Source organism: Phragmites australis, chromosome 6 (assembly GCF_958298935.1).
Source record: "Phragmites australis chromosome 6, lpPhrAust1.1, whole genome shotgun sequence".
Classification (NCBI taxonomy): domain Eukaryota; kingdom Viridiplantae; phylum Streptophyta; class Magnoliopsida; order Poales; family Poaceae; genus Phragmites; species Phragmites australis.
In genome coordinates, this window is record NC_084926.1 from 38,244,351 (window position 1) to 38,268,519 (window position 24,169).

General features: G+C 43.8%; 1 protein-coding gene across 5 annotated transcripts; it reads left to right on the forward strand.

Moving 5' to 3' along the window:
• LOC133922372 (uncharacterized) lies at nt 1-24,002 on the forward strand. 5 transcript variants are annotated; one of them, XM_062367681.1, is made up of 4 exons: nt 1-179; nt 263-384; nt 9,100-9,212; nt 23,801-24,002. In XM_062367681.1, the coding sequence occupies exons 1-3, from the start codon at nt 67-69 to the stop codon at nt 9,201-9,203; spliced, it is 339 nt and encodes a 112-aa protein (XP_062223665.1). In that variant the 5' UTR covers nt 1-66; the 3' UTR covers nt 9,204-9,212; nt 23,801-24,002. The 5 variants fall into 5 exon arrangements, with proteins under 5 accessions (XP_062223665.1, XP_062223669.1, XP_062223668.1 ...); XM_062367685.1 differs by lacking the exon at nt 9,100-9,212 and having other exon boundaries at nt 4-179; XM_062367684.1 differs by lacking the exon at nt 23,801-24,002 and having other exon boundaries at nt 9-179; nt 263-453; nt 9,100-9,211.
• Nucleotides 24,003-24,169: the final 167 nt, after the last annotated feature.

Here is a 24,169-nt window from a genome sequence, read left to right on the forward strand (position 1 = left end):
ATTTAGGCCCATCTACTTCGAGTCCTCATATCGCAAGGTCCAAAACCCTAAAACCCCGGCAAAGGCATGGCGTCGTGCCTCCGCTCCTTCGCCCGTCCCGCCACCGCGGCCTTCCTCCGCTCCGCAGCCAGCCAAAGCCCCGCTGCGTCCCTCCCCCGCTCCCTCGCTCCTGTCCCCAGGTAAGGAGCCCCTAGATTATCCACTGCCCGTGAAGATGTTTCCCGGTTAGGCGTTGGTTTAGCTGGGGTTTCATGTGGTGCAGGGCTTCGACCGTGGGGCGGCGGATGGCGCTGGCGCGGTCGCTGCAGCCGCTGCACAGCGCGATCTCGGCGGCGCGGCTGACGTCGCGGCTGGGAGCGGAGGTGGCGCGGGCCGTGTCGCAGGGTACGCTCTGCAGCTCCTACCCGGGAGTCTGAATCTGATACAGTCTACTAATCTTTGCAAACCCTACTTGTGAGTCGTGGCTGCCCGATTGCTTGTCTGCTCGTTTATTCTAAGTTCATGTGTTGTTTGTCCCGATTTATGGTGCGTTGGTTCGCTTGGTGGGGTCCAATTTCGCTTGGATTGATGTAATTCTTTGTTGGGTTATGCTGTTGGATGGAATCCTTGTCATCATGGACCAAAACTCTCTTCTTTGATCCTAGATGAGTTCACATATTCGCTGTTATAGGATACACATGGGTCTAAACATGTTTCCCTGATCCCTCGAAGCAATTTTCTTTGAATCTGGTTCTAATCTAGGGATGCCGCCAGTGAAGGTACTAAGGAGTATGGTGCGAATTTTTTTTTCAAAAAATCTTGTAGGTTCATACTAAACGGGAAAATTCCTGAGCGATGTAAAAATTCTTGAATGTACTATGTAAGATAGCGAAGTAATGTTGAAGAGCACATATAAGAAACATCAGATCAGGGAGCATCTGCTTTGGTGTTTCAGTAACAATGGGAAGAGTGAATTGTTGATTCTCTCGTGTATGCCTAAACTAGCTAAGTGTCCGTGCGTTGCAACGAAAACATAAACATTCGACACTATAACATTAAGCGCAAGCTCAAGGTATAGAGATATGGATGCGTCATGGGAGCGTCGCCGAACGAATACGTTGGGAGTGATGTCGTACTTTGATTTCAGATGGGATCTAGAAAGGAGGAGAAGATTATCTGCTAATGTTCCTCCTAATTTCTTTATTTATTTTCATTAGTAAAACGGGTCACATCCACAGCCAGTAGCAGGCGGGAGGCTGGAGGACAACAGTGGATGGCAAAAGTGAGTAAATTATTTGAATTTTAGGGAGTTTTATTATTATATGGGTGGAGAGTAAGGGAAGAGGTGACATGAGAACCAACTCGTGTTTTATATAATAGAGATCTAAGTGAGAACAGTGAATGTGAAATTATTTGGTATCAGGTTTACATCATCAAAAGACCACTAAGGACACTAATAGTAGAAATTAGACAAAATGTACGTGATAACCAGTGTTTATATGCATTTTCCCAACACTTCTATAAGGTTTAAGAATTTATGCATATTAGACTAAATGTACCCACGTTTAAGAGTTTATGCATATTAAGATTGCATCATCCCTATCTCCACTTTCAGGCTGGGTCCTCGACCATTCTAGATCCTTTGTGAAACCGTATCAATACTTGTTTTCCACAAAAAGTAAACAAGTGTAAGCCTTGCTGCCAGTAGTATGCAGTACTAACCACATTGAAGGACAGGCCAGTGATAAACCATGAATTCATCTTTATATGTTAATTTTTCGATGATACACAAAAAGTATGACTTCTTTCCAATAATGTAATCTGCTCATTTTTGTTTGCTAATTGCATAATAATGATGTGACCAATGTCTTGACACTTTAAATATATATTGAATTGCATAAAACACTAGGTTTTGGAGCCATATTGTCACATTATACTAGGTTTTAGCATTTGTTTCACCTTGCACTACGTTTTAGCCCAAGAGTCCTCGCTTCGCATCACCTTTTAGCACTGAAGAGGATGGAGTGCCTTGGTGTTATGGACGCTTTTTATGAAAGGGCATATAGCAGAAAAAGAATGAAGAATTCAGCTGCAGAGAAGGAGGATTCGGCTACAACAAATTAGGAAAGGAAGGATTTCGCTGAAATAAACCAGGTTGTATTAGTTAAGGAAAGTTATGATTAGGAAAGATATGTTAGGTTTTCTATGTATCATCACCAGCCATTCATATAAGGCTGGCAAAGTATGAAATAAAGCAAGCAGAAAATTGAGATTACACAGCCAGAGCCTCCTAAAGGAGGGCGGTTAGTGCCTTAATTTTTGCTAAAGACTATCAACCATATCATTTGGTATCGGACTTTTCGATCCTGCAACCCACCACAGCCACGCCCTAGTCCTTCCTTGGGTCGGCATAGCCATGGCCGCGCCCCTCACCAAAGATGATGACGCCATCTTCGAGCGCTTCGATCAGATGCAAACCAATCTCGATGTTCTCTCCGGGAAGCAGCAGCGCCTGGAAGTCGCTGTCAATCACGTCCAGTCCAAGCAAATGGAGTCGACGCAATCTTCCAACCACACCGCACCCTCGGCTCCATCAACAGGCGGCGACCCTCTTCCAAGCCGTCCTGCGCCTCTCATCCATAAGCTCCGCTTTCCGGAGTATGATGGCAAGGATGACCCCTTACCATGGTTGCACCGTTGCCAGCAATTCTTCCACGCCCAGCAAACCGCCGATGAGGAGAAGGTCCGGTTGAATTCCTTCAACCTCATTGGCGTCGCTTAGCAGTGGTATTATCGCCTGGAGTAGAATCGTGGCGTGCCCACATGGCAACAGTTCACAGATGCCATCAACATGCGCTTTGGCCCTCCCATCCGGAGCAATCCCTTGGGCGAACTTATTCGCCTCCGCAGTACCGGCACGGTGGCCAAGTATCAAGAGCAATTCCTCAAACTGTTGGCCTGTTGGCCAAATATCGTGGAAGATCAGCAACGTGACATCTTCACCGCCGGTTTGCTCAACCCACTTCGTACTGACGTCGAGTTACAGCATCCTACGAATCTTGAAGAGGCCATGAGCTTGGCCAGGGCCTACGAGCGCCGTTTGGAATTGGATGTTGAAGTTGCACCTCCCTTCGCGCCCAGCCAGGCAGGCTCACCCCCCCCCCCTTTGTGCGTTCGGCACTGTCCAGAACACCCGTTGCTCCAGTAGCGGCACCGTTGGCCTCGGCCTCTCCAGCGCCCTCCAAGCCCGGCGATGTTCCAACAGCGACTTCGGCACCGCCCCATCGACCGGTGCCCTCACCCGGCACACGCTTCACTTGCCTTTCTTCTGCTAAGAGGGTTGAGCGGCGTGTGAAGGGGCTCTGCTTCAATTATCTTGAGAAGTTCACTCCTGAGCACTCCAAAACCTGCACCATGAAGGGGATTTACTTGCTATAATTAGACATAGAAATCACCCTGGATGATCCACCAGAGGACCTAGAAATTTCACTCTATGCTTTAACTAGGATCAAGACCGGCCCAACTATGCAACTCCCTGTCTTCTTTGGCAACATCACCAAGCAAGCACTTGTCGATTCTGGCTCTACTCAGTCGTTCTTGGCGTCCACTATGGCTCGTCATCTTGGTCTGGTTCCGCGCGCTCAGCCCGGGCTCATGGTGGGGGTGGCCAACGGCAATCGCGTTCCTAGCACAGGAGTCTGTGAAGCTGTGAAGATTCTTATTCATGGATTACATTTCATCCTCGACTTTTGTATCATTCAGTTAGAAGGCTATGATGTGCTAGGCGTACAGTGGCTGCGTACCCTCGAGCCCATCCTGTGGGATTTTGATCGCTTAACCATGGCGTTCTGGAGGGATGACCACAAAGTGGTGTGGCATGGGCTGGTGGCTCCCTTTAGACCGCAGATGTGCTCTACCACCAGTCAGGACCTGATGCCTTTTCTACTGGAGGAATTCAGCTCTCTCTTCGAGCCTTCGACCACATTGCCACCTTCACGAGGCTTAGAGCATCATATTCGTCTTCTGCCAAGCACAACCCCTATTGCAGTTAGGCCGTACAGCTACCCACAGTTGTCGAAGGATGAAATTGAGCAGCAATGCAACGAGATGCTTAAGCAGGGGATCATTCGCGAGAGTTCATCTCCCTTTTCAGCCCCTGTTCTGCTAGTTAGAAAGGTCGACGGCTCTTGGCGCTTTTGCGTTGATTATCGCGCTCTCAACAAGACCATCAAAGATAAGTTCCCTATTCCTCTGATTGGTGAGCTCATTGATGAACTTCAGGGTGCACGCTTCTTCACTAAGCTTGATTTACACAGTGGGTATCACCAGATTCGTATGAGTCCATTTGATATTTCCAAGACAGCTTTTTGTACTCATCGTGACCAATTTGAGTTCTTGGTTATGCCCTTCAGACTTACCAATGCACTAGCCACGTTTCAAGCCCTTATGAATGATGTTCTGAAGGATTTTATTCGCCACATTGTTTTGGTGTTCTTTGATGGCATTTTAATCTATAGTGCCAATTGGGCAGCCCATCTCCAACATGTCAGGGTGGTCTTCCAAACACTCCACACCCATCAGCTTGCTCTCAAGAAGTCCAAATGCTTGTTTGGCGTCTCTCAGGTGGCATATTTGGGCCATGTTATTTCTGATCAAGGTGTCCACATGGACCCCTCCAAGTTGGAAGCAGTTTAGGCCTGGCCAACACCAAAGACAACAAGAGTAGGGAGGGGGTTCCTTGGTCTCACAGGGTATTACCACAAATTTATTAAGTCTTATGGTGCTATTGCTGCCCCACTCACCCATTTGTTGAAACGTGAGGCTTTTTCTTGGAATGAAGGCACAACAACAACCTTTATCGCCCTCAAAACAACACTCACAACCGGTCCTGTTTTGCAGTTTTCTGACTTTAGCAAACCATTCATAGTTGATTGTGATGCATCAGGATTTGGATTCAGTGCAATCCTCCACCAAGGAGCAACGCTGATTGCCTTCTTCAGTCGTGCTATCGCTCCTCACCATGCCAAATTGGCTGCTTATGAGAGGGAGCTCATTGGTTTGGTTAAGGCCGTGCGCCACTGGTGTCCTTATCTGTGGGTACGGCTGTTCACCATTCGGACTGATCACTATAGTCTTAAGTACTTGCTGGACCAACGCCTCTTCACAATTCTGCAACACACATGGGTTAGTAAGCTCTTCGGCTATTCTTTTTTAGTGGAATTTTTTCCTGGCAAGCAAAATGCTGCACCAGATGCGCTATCTCGCCGAGATGAGGATTTGGCAGTAGTTTACACCCTCTCAATACCAAACTTTGAGTTATTTGCCAAACTTCGAGACGAAACATCAACACTGCCAAACCTGCTTGACAAGAAAACGCAGATTCAAGAAGGAACCTTAGGAGATGCTTGGAAAGTGGTGGACGGCCTGATCTTGCACGCCAATCGCATCTTCGTGCTCTCCACATCTGCTCTTTGGCCACAAATTCTGGCAACAGCACACGGCACAGGTCATGAAGGAGTCCAGAAAACGCTTCATCGCCTTCACTCCACCTTCTTTACTCATGCCAGCAAACTGGTCAAGGAGCATGTCAAGGGTTGTGCCATACTTCAGCGCAACAAGACAGACCATTTGCATCCAGCCAGCCTCCTCACACCCTTGTATTTTCCTCGGGCTATTTGGGAAGATATTGCTCTTGATTTTGTTGAAGGCTTTCCTAAAGTTGGTGGCGAATCTATTGTTCTCACAGTGGTCGATCGGCTTTCTAAATATGCTCACTTTATTCCACTTGGACATTCGTACACTGCCTTCACTGTTGCTCAAGCTTTCTTCAACCAGATAGTCCGTCTCCATGGCATTCCTTCTTCCATTGTCAGTGATAGGGACCCGGTCTTCACCAACCATGTATGGGCCAAACTCTTTCGGTTATGAGGGACTCAGTTACGCATGAGCTCTGCCTTCCATCCACAAACAGATGGGCAATCTAAGGTGACCAACCGCATACTGGGCATATACCTTCGTTATTTGGCTGGTGATCGCCTCGTAGTTGGCTTCGTTGGCTACCGTGGGCTGAATACTGCTATAACACTTCTTACCAGACATCGTTGCAGGCAACCCCCTCTCAGGTTGTTTATGGCCAAGAGCCACCCACACTGCTTTCTTATGAATCTGGTATTGCTAAAGTAGTTGCAGTGGACAAACAGCTATAGGACAGGGATATATTTTTGGCTGAAACTCAAGAACGGTTGATCCAAGCTCAAGGTCACATGAAACAGCAGTATGATGGCAAGCACCGTGATATGGAGTTTGCAGTAGGTGACTGGGTGTGGCTTCGCCTTCACCAACGCCTAGCTACCTCTTTGGCTGGCCGTACTCGAGACAAATTAGCCCCTCGCTTTTATGGGCCATTCCAGGTTGCTGCTAAGGTTGGTCCGGTGGCGTACAGGCTTCATCTTCCTCCTTCAGCTTGTATTCACAATGTGTTTCATGTGGTCTTCCTTAAGCGCCATCATGGGGACCCACCAGCTCAGCTTGTGCCCTTGACTTCCATAGTTCATGGTTGTGTTGTTCTGCAACCGTGGCAATTGGGAAATTTTAGTGCAATGGGTTGGTCAAGCTGCTGCTAACACAACCTGGGAATTGGTTGATGACTTCAAATCTGATGTTATATTGCTTTATCTACAACTCTACATTGTACAAATCTGATGTTTTACAGCATAGTCTTTTTCCGTTTAAGTTTATAAGGAAAATTCCTATCTGAGAAAAAAGTGTTTTAAGCTGTACAATATATTAGTGTCGTGCATGGAAGAGATAAATGTTTTGTTGGAAGTGTATTCAGGACAATTTAGTCGTATATTTTTCATGTGGGTTTTAGTTGTAGTAGCTTATTTAGATGATATTTTATTGCCAAAGAAGATGTTGACTAAGATAGAATTACTAGGCAGGCCCAATTTTACAATTTGACATTGTGATCTTAGCACATAAGGCCCAATATAAGGTGGATTTTTATGTAGCTTGAAATTTGAAACTGAATGAGGTACTCGGCCTACAGAAAACGGCATGCCTTTAGGAGGCGCAGGGCACTACATGCGGCTTACCAATAGCAGAGTTGAGAAGAAACATAAAGCCAAAATACTTATGCGATGAAAATCTTCGCAAAAAACCTGATATAGCTCATGTGGTTCTAACTCTTGGGATGTAGTTTATCCTCAATTTTCGCCTAGGAGTTGAGAGTTGATGGTTGACTTTAGCAACTGGCCACTTTTGTAGTATTATCTCATTTACTAATTGCCCTAATGTCATATATGTCCATGATTGTAATAATGTGGGATGAAAGTAGAAGCTAACAACCTATGTGAACAAGCTTGGTAAACTGTTGTCATGATGCTACACCATAAGAACTTTTATGTTCATTGATATGCGATTAAGGTGAAATTAGTGCGTGTTATACCACTAGATAACCCATGAAAGCTAAAATGGGTGTGAACTGTTTTCTGGATGTCATCAAGTCATTCTTAATTTAGCGTATTAACCTTTTCAGCTTTTATTACAGTGATAACATATTATTCAAAGCCACTTAGGTTAGATGTGACTGTCAAGTGTATCCTTTATTCCTCGAGAACTGTGATTATCAACTTTTGTCCATTAGAGGTTTCTTTTTTTCTTTTTAACGTTTTTACATAGTGAGTTGATACACCAATGGTTCTGATATAGGTGCAATAGAGCATAAGATCCAGTTAAGAGATATGTTACCTTTTTAATTAGGAGATAAGTTTAGTAAGTTAGGATTTGATTTGTTTAGAGATAGAATCAGTTATGAAATAGAGTTGGATTCTGTTTAATAGTTAGTTTGATTAGTATTGTGACTCTTTAGTTGGCCGGCTATATATATAGTTGGCAATAGCTGTGTATTATGGTAAGCAAGAAATAAACAAAGTAAATATTAGAGCCCGCTAGGCAGGACAATCTAGTTATCTCAATTACTGTCCACAATAGGTTCACTTTTGTCCCTCGAGTTCCTAATAGTCCAATTTTGTCCCCAGATTTTAAGTTAAGGCCAAAGAGGACATCAGCTGGCTTGTCATACCGCACAGCTTGCCTAATCAGTGCGACTGGCGTCCCCATCTTCTTTGATGATCCAGCATTTGGACCAATCAGCACTTTACTGTCTTCTCCACACCCTGGAATCATTCCATTTGCAAAAATTAGAGCATCACTGTCCGTACATCCTACCATTGCCATCATCTGTGGTCTTGAGCAACATCATCCGCCACTGGTTTCCCAATTGCCATGCCAGACACCGGTCAAATTTCTTTCCATTTCTTATTTTTACTTACAAAGGGTCATTACTCGCAAAAAAAAAACTACAATAAAGGTAACCAATTAGTGCATGTACAATATGGAAAGTTACAGTGGCTCCATAATCTAAACTAATGGTAACTGCATGATAATTCCTGCTAATCTGACTAGTTAAATTGGCTGCTGCTTACAGTGCCTCCATAATCTAAACTAATGGTAAGTTGGTAACTGCATGATGATTCCTGCTAATCTGACTAGTCAAATTGGTTGATGCTTAGATTCTGCTTGGATGAAATATATTGAACTTGTGTCTTCGGTTAGGCATGATATATATCAAATCGTCACACTTTCATACTGTATATCTCACTTTTGTCGATCTCACTTTTGTCGATCTTGATGTGTTATATGCCAATGTCTTTTATTTTTCCCATTTTCTTTGCTATGATTTTCAACACAGGTCATGGGTTGCTTTGGCTTCACTTGGTTTTTTACGAAAGAACAGTATGCTTCAAAAATTCGTGCTTCTGCACCATTATGAATGTGACTTCTCTGAAATCCTGCTATGGAACTTTCATTGTGCATCGGCCCCAATATTGGTGTGTTGTGCCATAATGCTCCACTTGAACTGTATTGCTCAACTGAACTTCACCTGCACATTACTCAATGTTGAATTATTTGCACTATTTTTATGCCCAACTATAATTTCTATTGGACAATTTAAATTTGGCAATCTGTTTGTTGGGGATGATCTCTCGCCTCCCTTCGTATGGTAAGTCGAAGTCTACCGGTGGCTAAACACTGATGGGTGTTGCAATGGTGTTTTAGGTAATGCAGGCGAAGGCCGTGGTGGACCTTCGGTCGGAGCCCGAAGGTTGGCCTACAACCTCCCCCATCCGTGTAGGCGAAGGCCACGACGAACCTTCGGTTGAAGCCTGAAGGTACGTCTGCGACCCCTGTCGCTCACGTAGGCGAAGGCTACGACAGGCCTTCGGTCGAGGCCCACTCAACCGCTTAGGGCACAGTTGTAATTATGCAAATATGCTTGATTGTACTATAATGCCCTCGAATATGTCCGAAATGTGGCAGTTGAGAGGGCTAAACTGTAAATCCTAGCGTTAGGTAGTTGGGTACGGGCTATAAATAGGGTCATATTGTACCTGAAGTGACAGAAAAAATCAAGATTATTTATTCATAACACGTGTCACACCTTGAAGCCTTCGGTTTTCCCCTAGAACGAAGACAAGACATAGGAGGAAAGAACAACCAGGGTGGAAGCCGAAGAACTGGAGAGGCAGATTGCACAGAAAAAGCGCATGTTGGATAGCCTGGTGGCAAGTCGAAAAGCCGCGGAATATCACAAGCGAGCTGAGGAAGCCAGGAAAACACTGGAGAAAATGTAAGAAGAGATCGATATGCTGCATCGCGCGGAGGAAACAGCTTGCCAAGTGACGCTGTCGGAAATCACAGCACGATCGTCGCAGGACCTTCGGCGACAGTCATGCGCAGGCGATCCAGACCCTCTGCTCTCCATTGGCTTGCAGAACCAGCCATGGCCTTCAGGCTTCAAGATGTCTAGAGTAGTAATGTTCGACAGAGAGTCAGATCCAAGAGAATTTGTAATGAGTTTTGAGGCGGAAGTCGAATCCGTTAGAGGAGACGATTTAACACTGGCAAAGGCCTTTGTTTTGGCTGTAAAAGGGATAGCAAGGTCGTGGTACTCCGCGTTGCCTTCAGGATCCATTTATTCATGGGAGCAACTGCGCAATGCCCTGCACAGCAATTTCCAAGGAAATCGGGCAGACAAGATTACCGCAAGCGACCTCTTTGCACTGAAGCAGCAGCCAATAGAGACATTACGGAGCTATATGCGTCGCTTCATACACATTCGCTGTTAGGCGAAAGGGCTAAGTGAAGACACAATCATCGATGTCGCCATACAGTGCATCAGAGGGGGACTTCTAGTTGGAAAGCATACAAGAAAGAAGCCAGGGAATGTACAAGAGCTACTTAATAAGATGGGAAGAATACGCAAGGTCCGAGCTCGATCACCTTCGGAGGAAGAATGAAATGGTAGCCTCAAAAGCACTAAAAACAAATACGTCGGCCAGGGAGACAGGCACTGGCCACTCTAGAGCCCGATTGAGGCATGTAAGAAAAGCCGAAGCATCCGAGTACACAATAAAGCAAAAAGAGGTCAATCAGATAGACTCCGGGCCAGTCGAAGTTGCTCAAGCGATAAGCGAAGGACAAAGTGGGGCTACTCGAGGAGGCCGAAGTGGCAGAGGCCGAGGCCGGGGAGGTCAAGGTGGACAGGCTCCGCAGGATCCGGCCATGTTCTACTCGTGTTACATGGCAAAGGCGCCGGTCATAAGATCAAGCAGTGCCCACAGGTCATGGCCATGAAAGAAAGCTTAGCGAAGTAATCCTTCGATCAAGCAAGAACCATGCACCACGCCACACAGTTCAGGTGCGGCAAAGCATGGGAAAACAATCAGAACCGCAATCCAGGCACAACGTTTGCTAACCAGTGGCAACCAATACTCACGTCGGCACAACAATATGTTCCCATAGCCTTAGCCCAACTGGATCAGACGACTGGACAATTGGCCTTCCAAGGGGAGCTACCTCCGCCTCCACTAAGACCAGCGATCGAAGCACCACCGAAGACCAGCAGGTCGATAAACATAGTGAATCGTGGATACAACGTGGTGTTGGCAATCTCAGGAGGATTCAATCAGGAGACAGACTCTAAAGTAATAACAAGCCAAATTGACAAGACATTTCAGACAAAAGAACCATAGTTTGTTAGTTACATGGCAGCAGTCCGAAGCATGGAAAAACACTTACTGGGATTCACGATCAAGGGTATATCAAGGAATGACAACTTCGAAGCAGATGACCTCGCAAAGGCTAGATACAACGTGGTGTTGCCAATCTCAGGAGGATCCAATCAAGAGACAGAATCGAAGAGGTAGCAAAAAGAATATGTGTGAAGGGTTAACCATATTGGCATAGGGCCAACTTATGTTCACTCAAGGTGGTCCAATGTGCCCATTACATTCTCACAGGATGACATGAGGGTTCTAGATTACCCACACACAGACACCTTTGTGGTTACAGTAAACATTTCGAGAAATGAAGTGCATAGAATCCTAATACATGACGGAAGCTCGGCAGATATCATCTTTGCAGATGCCTTTGACAAAATGGATTTACGGCGAAGCGACCTTGACCCGGCTGGGTCTCCACTACTAGGCTTCGGCGGAAACGCAATCAACGCTTTGGGAAAGATAACAATCCCGGTGTCGTTTGGTGAAGGATCAAATTTTCAGACGGAGGACATTACCTTCGATGTGGTCGATATCAACTATCCGTATAATGCAATATTCGGGCGAGGAGTCCTAAACACATTCGGAGCAATACCACACCATGCATATCTGTGTATGAAGATGTCAGGTCCAGGAGGTGTCATAACAGTGCTCAGAGATCAGCAAGTGGCCCGTAGGATCGAAGTGGGAATCGCTCCAGGTCAACGAAATGTCTATGTGGGGACGGGACCTTCGATGGATCTCAGGGAATGTGAGGTCCAGTCGAAGGTAAAGAAGGTGGCGAAGGCTGTACCAGAAGGGGAGACCAATATAGTGTCACTGTGTCCAAATAAGCCAGATAAAAAAATCATCATCGGGGCGAAGGTCCCAGAGGAAGACCAGCGAGAATTGATAATGTTCCTTCGTAGCAACGAGGATGTCTTCGTCTGGTCTCCAAAGGATCTGCAAGGAGTCAGTAGGGAAATCATTCAGCACACTTTAAATGTAGACCCCGATGCGAAGCCAAAGAAATAAAAGCTTCGGAAAGCTTCGAAAGAGGGAAGAAGCAGCGAAGGCTAAAGTAAAGAAGCTGTTCGACGCTGGCGTGATATGTGAAGTGTTACACTCAGAGTGGCTGGCAAACGCGGTGCTAGTCAGGAAAAGTAATGGCAAGTGAAGAATGTGCGTAGACTTCACAGACCTAAACAGGGCATGTCCGAAGGATGATTTCCCACTGCCAAGAATTGATCAGCTGGTGGACTCTGCTGTTGGTTGTGAAATGTTGAGTTTCCTAGATGCATACTCCAAGTACCACCAAGTTTGGATGGCGAAGGAGGATGAGGAGAAGATAAGTTTCAGAACCTCCTTCGGCATATACTGCTTTGTAAGGATGCCCTTTGGCCATCGAAATGCTGACGCTACCTTCACTAGGTTGGTGCAAACAGTGTTAAATTCACAAGGCGAAATGTCCTGGCATACAGCGACGACATAGTGTTCAAGAGTGCCAGAAAGAACCAACATCTCGAAGACCTATGGGAAACTTTCGGAAACTTGCGAAGTGCAAGCCTAAAGCTAAACCCTCAAAAATGCGCCTTTGGAGTACAGTCCGGGAGGCTATTGGGGTTCTTGGTGTCGAAGAGGGGCATCTAAGTAGAACCTCAAAAAATTCAGGCAATAATTGACATTAGACCTTCGCAGAGCAGGAAACAAGAACAGCGCCTGGCAGGTAGGTTGGCGGCGCTAAATCGGTTCATTGCAAAATCCGCATAACGAAGCCTACCTTTCTTCAAGATGCTAAAAGCCTTTGACGAACTGAAAAATTATCTAACGAAGCTCACAGCCCTATCCAGTCCCGATCCCGAGGCTGATTTGTTGTTGTACATAGCAGCATCCCCTTCAACAGTAAGTGCCGTACTTGTGCAAGAGAGGCAAGAAAATAACAAGCTACAACAGTTTCCAATATATTACATGTCAGAGGCTCTTGTGGGCTCGAGGAAGTGAGATTGCAGGCTGTCGAAAACTTGAACAAATACCAGGAGACTAGAAGGTGGAGAGACAAGAAAATATCCTTAAAGAACTTCGCCCTTGGGGATCTGGTACTGCAAAGACTCAACAATGCTTCATCCATGGGAAAACTGCAAAGCAAGTGGGATGGCCCCTATTTGGTGAAGAGGTTGTTAAGGCCTGGTTCATATCACTTGGCTACCCTGGAGGGTGAGGAGCTCCCGCATACTTGGAATGCGTACAATCTTCGCAAGTTCTACGTGTAGTAGCGATAAAAGTATTCGCACCCCTGGCTAAAGCACCCATACCAGGGTAACATTTATGTAATTTTGTTTTCCTTTCATGTAATAAAAAATGTACAGGAACTGCTTCTTCTTCCATGAGCTCATGAGTAAGGATCCTTCCAAGCATATCGTTTGGTGTAAGCCTCTTGTAGTCTCTTCTCTCTCGGAGGAGTGTCACCAAAGTGGGGTTTCTAGAAGCAAATGCTCTAAGCAATCTCTTTACCACTTTGTGATCATCAATGTCCTCACTCTCGAGCCCTCTTAGCTTGTTCACAATCACCATCATCCGATCATACATGGCTTGAGGAGTTTCATGATCTTCCATCACAAATCTTCCTAGTTTGCCCTCAAGCAGCTCTATCTTGGATTCTCTTACACTTATCGTCCCTTCATGAGCAACTTGAAAAGTATCTCAAATTAGCTTGGTTTCTTGTTTTATCTCCTTCACAAAAGTCTTCTTGATACTCGCTCAATGATAGACATGATATATGGAACGTATCCACAACTCTTGATAGACGATTTTGATGTGAACACTATTTCTTCCCAAAGAAAATAAGCCACACTGAAGGGAGCATGATCGTTGGACATGGCAGCGAGGAGATTCCTTGAGATGCTCTGCACTGTGGTTGCATCCCCGCTCTGTGGTGCCAATGTGAGTCGAAATAAAGAGTTCAAGCATTTGTAGAATGGCCTCATTCCAGTGAGTTTTCCAAATTTGACTCTTCCGTGATTAAGACACATGAACCCGAGCTCTTCCAAGGTGAGTTGATGCTCGTTATGAATTTTATCCTTATGTGTATCTCGAGTATCAAAACGGAAATGATGAGCAAAGGCTCTGAAGCTCACCTTGTACTGAACTCCTTCGGTCATCCAATGCATGAATGGATTCTTCGATCCATCGAACCAAACTGTGGCATAGAATTGTGCGATGACTTCTTCGCACCAATCATATATGAATGCCATTATATTCTTTACCTTCTTGCTCTCACATGCAGCTATTACTTCATTAAACACAGGGTCATTTTTCTGTGCCATGTAGTTCCAATCAATCCACTACATGTGTGTGATCGGCTTCTTCTTTGATAGGATCACCGTCTCATACAAGTCTGCTTGGAAATCATTCCAGAAGCGGTAATCCGTGACATTCTTTTCATAGTCAAAAGGGTTGTTCATTCTCTCAGTGATTACCCTGGACACGTGATTCATGTAATTCACTATTTGCTTTGGACTGTCAAAGATTGAAGTTGTCCTTAGGGGTCTGTGAAGTTTCAGAGGTCCAATCACATCATTTGCCTCTTGTTCTTCCTCATCCTCTTGTTCAGCTGCATCGGACTCATAACTATTTTCCAAAGCGATGCCTTTGCCTCTCTCTTCTCGAGAAGGCATGCCACTTCTTCCCCTTCCTGCTGTTACTGGAGCTAAACCCTTTCCACGGCCACTGTCGCGGCCCCTCATAGCTTGACTCTTGGTCCTACAAAGACTAACATCGGCTCTTTGTGATTCTCCAGCAAATGTCTCTTCTTCGATGTGAATCCCCCTTCCGGTGGCCACTTTGCGAACTCTTTCACCGCTCGCTTGTCCACTCCCGATATCCTCTGAATGAGCCGGTACTCTAGGCTCTTGAGCACGTGGATCGCTTTTCTGTTTCTTCTTCCGCTGGAACGTGTGACCCTTCACAAAACGATCTCCGGCCATGACGAACTACCTGAGGGAGATAGAAGGAATTAGGAGGATGTAAAGATATATTGACGAAGAGGCTGCTGCTGAAAAACTGGCAGATACTGGAGATTTGGCTAACAAGAGTTGAATCTGGTATAGAAACAAGTTCTAAGAAGTATATGGAGATGTTCTACCAAGGGAAATCGATACTAGAGGAGGGCATTGAGAGATCGGAAAATTTTGGGAAAAAGTACCTTTTGGAGAAAAACACTCCGGAGATTTGATGAATAGAGATGTTCGGAGATTCCGGCCTTGAATCCAAGTGAGAAAAGATGAGAAACTTGAAACTCCTTGGTTGTTCTTCAAAAATCGCCGGAGAGACTAAGTTGGGGTGAGAGGAGTTGAGAATAGATGGGTTTGAGCAACTGTTCGGGTAGAGCGGTATATAAAAATCTAGAGACCCTGGAGACTTCGGTGAAGATCGAAGACTCCGATCCTGATACTTTACCGGAGACTTCCGTGAAGACCGGACTTTCCGGTAACTGCGGACAGGGATCAGCTGAAAAATGAACAGTGTCAGGTCCGGATACTCCGGTGAACACCGGACATTCTGGCACCTGGAACTGTTACAGAATAGAGTGAAAGCTGAAATTTGAGGGAGAATTTTTCGGGAGAAGGCCGTTGGACATAAAAGACGAATTTGCTAATTGTGATCAGCCAACAAGCATCATTACATAACTATGATTACAAGTTGCAAATTATGATCAAAAGATCAAAGAACCAAATAATTTTGAAAAAGCTAAGAAAGCTACAACTCTACAACAAACAAATGTATGCAACAGTTCAAGCCACGTTTCGAGAATCTAGGATATTTAATTCACTTCTCAACTCGCAAAACATTTGCTCGTCTAGTGGCTTAGTGAGGATATCGGATAGTTATCTTTCGGTTCTCACATGGCGAATATCGATATCCCCTTCTGTTGCATGGTCTCTCAAGAAGTGATGTCTAATGTCGATGTGCTTGGTTCTTGAGTGTTGTATGGGATTATTGGCTATTTTGATGGCACTCTCATTATCACACAAAAAGGGAATTTTGGATGTGTTGTGGCCATATTCTCTTAGTGTTTGCCTCATCTATATGAGTTGAGCACAACAAGCTCTCGCGACAACATACTCGGCTTCAGCGGTGGATAGGGCTACAGAGTTTTGTTTCTTGGACGACCAAGACAGTAAGGACCTACCCAAGAATTGGTAAGTCCCCGAAGTGTTTTTTCTATCTACTTTGCAACCAGCATAGTCGGAATCCGAATAGCCGATAAGGTCGAAGGATGACCCTTTAGGATACCATAAGCCAAGGTAATGTGTATGAACTAAATATCGAAGAATCCTCTTAACGGCCATTAAATGGCACTCTTTTGGAGCGGATTGAAACCTTGCACACATTAAGCATGATATCGGGCCTAGATGCACAAAAATAAAGTAAAGAATTATCATGGAGATATATTTTTTGATTCACGCTTTTTCTTTCTCCATTGAGATCAAGATGACCATTGGTTTGCATGAGTATCTTGATAGGTTTGGCATTCTCTATGTCAAACTTCTTTAGCATGTCTTTGATTTACTTTTTTTGGCAAATAAAGGTTCCTTCCTTGAGTTGTTTGATTTGAAATCCGAGAAAGAACTTTAATTCCCGCATCATTGACATCTCAAATCTTCTTGTTATGATCCTACTAAAATCTTCATAAAATTATTGATTACTACAACCAAATGTAATATCATCGACATATATTTGGTAAATAAATAAATCATTATCAACATTCTTGTAAAGAGAGTAGAGTCGTCTTTGCCTATTTTAATGCCTTTTTTATAAGAAAGTTCCTAAGGCATTCATACCATACTCTTGGGGCTTGCTTTATCCCATAGAGCGTCTTATGGAGTTTGTAAACATGTGAGCGGTGCTTGGGATCTTCAAAGCCGGGCGGTTGCTTCACATACACCAATTCGGAGATTGGTCCATTGAGAAATGCACTCTTCACATCCATTTGAAATAGCTTGAAATCATGGTGAGTAGCATAGGCTAATAGTATGCGAATTGACTCAAGCCTAGCTACGGGAGCATAAGCCTCACCAAAATCCAAACCTTCAATTTGAGGGAACCCTTGAGCAACCAATCGTGCCTTGTTCCTTGTTACTATCCCATTTTCATCTTGTTTATTGCGAAAGACTTATTTTGTGCCAATCACATTTTGTTTTAGTCTTTCCACCAAGGACCAAACTTCATTCCTTTTGAAATTATTCAATTCTTCTTGCATGGCCATCACCCAATCCGGATCATCAAGAGTTTCTTCTACCTTCAAAGGCTCCAAAGAGGAAACAAAGGAGTAAAAACAAAAATTTGCAATTCTTGAACGAGTAGTTACCCCCTTTTGTATATCATCAAGTATGTTGTCCACGGGGTGATCTCTTTGGATGCTTTGATGAACGCGTGGGTGTGGTACTTAAGATTGATGTTTTCATGAGGTCCTCCATTTGCTTCAAAAGAGGAAAACATACTCTTTTCTCCAGTCATGTGATTTGTACATCCACTATCAATGACCCAACTTGATCCTCCGAAGGAGTATGCCTACAAAACAAAATTATGCCTTTATTTTAGATACTTAAATTTGTTTAGGTCCTTTAGCGTTAGTCACAACCACTTTTGGTACCCACACATTTCTTTTAACAATTCTATCTTTTGTGCGGGGACCAACATAGAGAGCAACCACTTTACCACGGTGGTCTCTCTTGAGCATATATGAGGCATAGAATGAGCATTGAGGAGCATGAGCCTTTACTTGCTTTGCTTGAACCGTGTGATCAACTTGTTTGCCTCCTTTGACAAACTTGAGGCATTCCACTCCATTCAATAGCACACGACCATTTGGTTTGCTCGTGTATTGGTCAAATCCAAGGCCTTTCTTTAGCTTGTTATCCTTGGCTTGGATGGTCTTGTAAAGTGCATCTTTTGATTTATAGGTTTTGATGCATCCATATTTGACCAAGGAATTTAGCATCTCATTCTCCTTTTGTAATGCTTGCAAGGATTCAACATTAGTCGTACAAGCATTTATATCAAAATTGAAACAACGAGAGCATCCATTGCTAGTAGATGCATTAGATAGTACGTTAGCTTCATTAGAGTTCGATGAGCCTTTCTTAAGGGTATCAATTTGTATTTCAAGAGTTTATAATTTTTATCCAAGCAAGATAATTTTTCTAAGCAAGAAATTGTTACTCTTAAGGTCGGCTATTGAGGAATTGGCCAAATCATAGTCATTATACAATTTCTCAACTTTCTCCTTCTCTTTAGCACAGAGCTCCTCGAGTTCAAGGTTTCTCTCCTTTTCAAGGATGAGCAAGTCCTCTTGTCTCTCGAGGGTCTTCTCATGACTATCTATTGTATCCATTAGCTCCTTTATTTTAGCCATGACATTTTTATTCAAACCTTTAAATAATATATCACAATCACTATCATATTCACTATCGCTATCTAGGAGCTTGGATTGAGATTTTACCTTGTGGCTTTTAGCCATGAAGCACTCTGGGGAGTCGTCGTCATCATCACTCATTAAGAGTGATTTTCTTGGTGTTGGCTCGTGGATGGCAATGGTAGCAACTCCATCATCGGAGTCGGAGTCGGAATTTGAATCCTACTCTTCTCCAATGTGTGCTTGACCCGAATACTTTTTCTTGTATATCTTGTTTTTGTCCTTCTTGTATGGCTTGATCTTATTGTCTTCCTTGTTCTTTCCTTTCTTCTTGCTCGGACAATCAGCTATGAAGTGACCAACTTCGCCACATTCATAGCATGTTCTTCTTGATGTTCTTTTCTTAGACATGTCTCTCTTGTATTTGGAGTAGCCTCCCTTTCTTATGAACTTCTTGAATCTTTTCGCAAAGAAATCCATTTCTTCATCTTTGGAGCTTTCCTCTTCACTTGTACTTGATTCTTGAGTTTGCTTGTTTTTGCTTGCCTTGAATGCAACCTCCTTGTTCTTGGAGGTTGAGCTTTGTTTGGCATGAACCTTCACTTCATTTGCTTCTTCTTCCATGAGCTCATGAGCAAGTATTCTTTCAAGCACATCGCTTGGTCTCTTCTCTCTCGGAGGAGTGTCACCAAAGTGGGGTTTCTAGGAGCAAATGCTCTAAGCAATCTCTTCACCACTTTATGATCATCAGTGTCTTCACTCCCGAGTTCTCTTAATTTGTTCACAAGCACCATCATTCAATCATACATAGCTTGAGGAGTTTCATGATCTTCCATCACAAATCTTCCTAGCTTGCCCTCAAGTAGCTCTATCTTGGATTCTCTCATACTTGTTGTCCCTTCATAAGCAACTTGGAGAGTATCCCAAATTTGCTTGGCTTCTTTGAGTCCATCCACTTTATTGAATTCTTCCGGACTCAAGGCACTAAGCAATACACTTGTGGCTTGAGCATTGCGGTGCATATTTTGTTCTTCACTTGACGTGAAATCTTGATCTTCGTCCGGCAAGTCAAAGCCTGTGCAAATAATCTTCCAAATACTTGGATGAAGAGAGATTAAATGCATTTTCATTTTGTGCCTCCAAGCGTCATAATGTGTACCATTGAAGAATGGTGCACGCCCGGAAGGTACGGAGATATAGTTACTCGAAGAATTTAAACGATCATAATTGAAAGGAACTTCACTTCCCTTTCCTTTACCATTACCATCATCATTCTTCGACGGATCATCTTTCAAACCCCTCGGGCTTCCGGATGTCGACATAATGATTTCCTCCAAGCGGTGAAGCCTTGTAGGAGGTTAGGCTCTGATACCAATTGAAAGTGCCTAGAGGGAGGGGGTGAATATGCTTTTCTGAAAATTAAAACTAAACAGCGGATTAAAAGCTGCCGGATACTCCGGTGAAAGTCGGATACTCCGGTCAATCCGGAGTTTTCAGTCTATACAGGATTTCGAGAATAACTAAGAATTAACGCGAGCAGTTAGAATCTAAATGTGAAACTAAGTCTACTAGATATCACAAAGCTTAAACAACAATAAATACTAGCAAGATGATCACTAAGACAATTTATATGAAAATTCTCAAAGCTACACAATTATGTAAATTGCACAAATGAGAACACAAGGGATTGTCCCGGAGTTCGGCCACCTCACAAAGAAGCGTCTACGTCTCCGTTGAGGAGCTCACAAACAGTCGGGTCTTTTCCAACCCTATCCTCTTCTAGCGACCACAAAGATCAAGCTAGAATTTTCTTACTCAATTTGAAGTCGATTACAAACTTCCCGTGGCACTCCACAAAGATTGGGTGCTCTACGGGCGACACCTTGCCGTCTAGGAGAACGAAGCTCCAAGAGAAATGATCACAGCGAATGCTCGATGAAGAACTCAATGCTCAAGTACCTTAATCTCACTCCAAACCCAAACTCACTAAATTTGCGCAAAATTTAGCATTAGAGATGGTTGGAGGGACTTTGAATGCTCTAGGAGTGTAGAGTTCAGCAGCAACAGCAAGCCTTTAATGCCATGGGGTGTGGAAGTATATATAGCCCTCTCTCAAAAACTAGCCGTTACTGTTCTGACGAACCTAACCCGGAGTATCCAGTGAACACCGGAGTATCCGGTCTCAATTCCAAAACGGCGTCAGAACGGTCACAGAACTGTGTCAGAACTAGCCGTTACGGTTCTGTTAAGTTACCGGAATCTCTGGTGAACACCGAAGTCTCCGGTCCTGACAGGGCTACCACTCAGACAAAGTCCGGAAACTTGCTGGACCCTCCGGCTTCTTCAGGTACCGAAGTATCCGGTGAACACCGGAGACTCCGGTCCTTTTTATCAAAAGAATAAATATTAACTGAGCCACTCTTACCGGAGTCTCTCTCGGAGACTCCGATAAAAACATTCTCTCCTACCGGAGTATCCGGTGATCACCGGAGACTCTGGTCTTTTTCAACAAAAATAAATGCTTAACCGAGGCTCTCTGGCAGAGTCTCCCTCGGAGACTCCGGCCTTAAAACTCACCAACTACCGGAGTATCCGGTGAACACCAGAGACTCCGGACAATTTAAAATAAAACGGAACCGAGCACCCATTGCCGGAGTCTGTCTCGGAGACTCCAGTCTAAATACTGAGTACCAGAGTATCCGGTGAACACCGGAGACTCCGGACTCAGTGAACTTCTGTCTAACATCCCGGTGTCCGTGGGTGAGTGTCTCTCAACTTATTGGTACTAAAGGATATCTTGAGCATCGAGACACTAAACAAGCAATCAAATTGAGTACTACTCGTTTCAAAAAATAGAGAAATTTAAATCCTATTGAGTACTACTCAATTTCGACTAAGACTTATTCATGACTTAGGTAAACATATTAGATCCTTAATCGTTTTGTTATCAATAAGCTAAAACCCACTTAGGGGGCCTAGATGCACTTTCAGAATCTACAAAAATGCAACCTGGCCATCGCACGCCTTCGACGTGCCGAAGGGGATGGCGTTGAGACACGTCTTTTGGTTTACAGGTTCGGCCCATCAAAAATGAACCTTACCCGTAAGGGGCTGTTGTTGGGGATGATCTCTCGCCCCCCCCCCCCCCCCCCTTCGTATGGCAAGTCGAAGTCTACCAGTGGCTAAACATTGATGGGTGTTGCACTGGTGTTTCAGGTAATGCAGGCGAAAGCTATGGCGGACCTTCGGTCGGAGCCCAAAGGTTGGCCTACAACCTTCCCCATCCGTGCAGGCGAAGATCACGGCGGACCTTTTGTTGAAGCCCGAAGGTACGTCTGCGACCCCTGCCGCCCGCGTAGGCAAAGGTTGCGACAGGCCTTCGTTCGGAAGCCGAAGGTTAATCGGCGATTCCGCTCATCGGAGCGAACGAAGGTACTGGCGTATCTTCGGCCGGAGGCTGAAGGTCAACCCATGGGGCCAGAGGGCAGGAGTGAAGGTCGTGGCGAACCTTCGGTTGGAAGCTGGAGAGGGGCCCTCAACGCAACCATGAGACTGACCGAAGACCATAAATGGACGTCGAGGCCCACTCAATCGCCCAAGGCACAGTTGTAATTATGCAAATGTACTTGATTAATACCCTCGAATATGCTAGAAATGTGGCAGTTGAGAGGGCTAAACTGTAAATCCTAGCGTTAGATAGTTGGGTACGGGCTATAAATAGGGTCAGACTGTACCTGAAGTGATAGAAAAAATCAAGATCATTTACTCATAACACATGTCAAACCCTGGAGCCTTCGGTTTTCTCCTAGAACGAAGGTCTTTTTTGGTTAGGGTTTAGTGGTTCCAACACTGGTTTTGCATTACCCAAGACGTTCTAGACTGCTATGTTCTTTGGGCAAAAGAATTAGTGGAGAATAATGGACATCTGGCTCTTTGTTTCTGAACTTGTACTATTATGTATGGGTCCCTACTTCAGATCAGGGTTCAATTTATCGACGATAACCGATCAAAATTCGCGGTTATCAACCTTACCACTCCAGTCCGGTTTCAGAAACCGAACGGTAACCGAATTTGAATTTAAAAATTTTGAAAAAATAAAAATAAAATCGAAAAAATCCTAAAAAATCTAGACACAATTCTAAGACCTTCAGTGAAAACAAATTCAAAAATAATGTCGTTTGCATCATATTCTATAGGGAGGAAGTTTGAAAAAAAATTAAAAAAAAAAGTTGAAGCGTGCGACTCAGTTATTAACTTATGTTAAGGAAAAGCTTAACATGCAAACACATATTTTATTGCGTAAGACGTATCTTAACGGGATCTTTAAAATTGATTTCACTTCATTTAGAGTTTTACTAATTTCTCTATGATTTTTTATGATTTTTACAAAGTTCACAAGCACTGTAATTAACTTTTTCATGTCTAATATTATTTTTCCTACATAAAGCATAGTATAAATAAACTAATAAAAGTGGTTTCACTAATTTTAGAGGTGTGAGGTCACTTATAAATTAATCTAGTTGTAACACATTTACACAATTCTGTATGTTACAATAACTAATTCATGAGTTAATGTATTTTTAAAAGACATAGGATCATGTAAGAAGACTAACAAAATTAGTTTTATAATTTTTGGATTAGCAAAGAGTAAACTATGTATTTAACTTGGTTTAACAAATACACTTTCTCACATAAAATTTTTAACTTTTTATAAGTATAAATACTTTCATCATGTAGATCATGTTATAAGGAAACCAACAAAATTTGTTTCACTTGATTTGAAACTCAGATGAATTAGTTATTGATTTTACAAGATTGAGCTATTTTTTGGGTTTTTTTGTTGAACTTCACTAAAAATCAAGAAAACCGTGCGATAAATTGAGAAAACCGAGCGGTTACCGACAATGTAGAAAATTCGAGAAAATCACTCGGTAACCGGTTCGATTCGACCAGGTAGCGAAAGGCGATTCTGACAAATTTTTGACCAAATTTCAAATTTTTGCAAATAAATTTTGTTCGAATTTCAGTCGAATTTCGAGCGGTTACGCGATAATCGTGAATTTTCAATAACCGTTCGAGCTCGATAACCAACGGCCCGTTGGTAAGTTGAGCCTTGCTTCAGACTCGTTTTATAGCAGCTTCACTTGTATTATCAAGTTAACTGCTTCCGATGCTTTCCTTTGTGTTTTGAAACTGTTATGGTTTAGTGTAGCACGAGTTCCCCATGTTGTTTGCACATTGATGCATGTGGATGAAGTTTGCTGCGCCACAACATGAAACTTATGTTTTCCCTGTTGTCCTGCAGAGACGGGTCTCAGTATCCCTCGATGAAACCACTCTGGGCAGCAGCAGCGGCTGCGGCAGCAGAAGACTTGATTACCCTCAGTAATCATTTTTGTTAAATGTTTACCTTATTTATTCAGGGGCATCTACTCTGTGCTATGTACTTGTGGCACATTTTTGACCTCACATCATAATTCATTCCTGGTAATAGTTGCTCTTTTCAACTCCATGTGAGCTCAAGTCTTCAGAGAACAGAGTCATCTTTTTGTAAACAATCTGGCCAAACTTGGCCATCTAAAGAACTAAACTTGTTGATCAATACGTTCTCAGTGCCTATGATTTGGTGTCCCTGTTTTTGTACGCTTCCGAAGATTGTTCTTTATGCATGTTG

Bases quoted from the DNA above. Each gene is read 5' to 3' on its own strand.
- LOC133922372 (XM_062367681.1), top strand. From the start codon at position 67: ATGGCGTCGTGCCTCCGCTCCTTCGCCCGTCCCGCCACCGCGGCCTTC. The intron at 180-262 runs GTAAGGAGCCCC...CATGTGGTGCAG, and splicing joins TCCCTCGCTCCTGTCCCCAG to GGCTTCGACCGTGGGGCGGC. The intron at 385-9,099 runs GTACGCTCTGCA...ATGGTGTTTTAG, and splicing joins GGCGCGGGCCGTGTCGCAGG to GTAATGCAGGCGAAGGCCGT.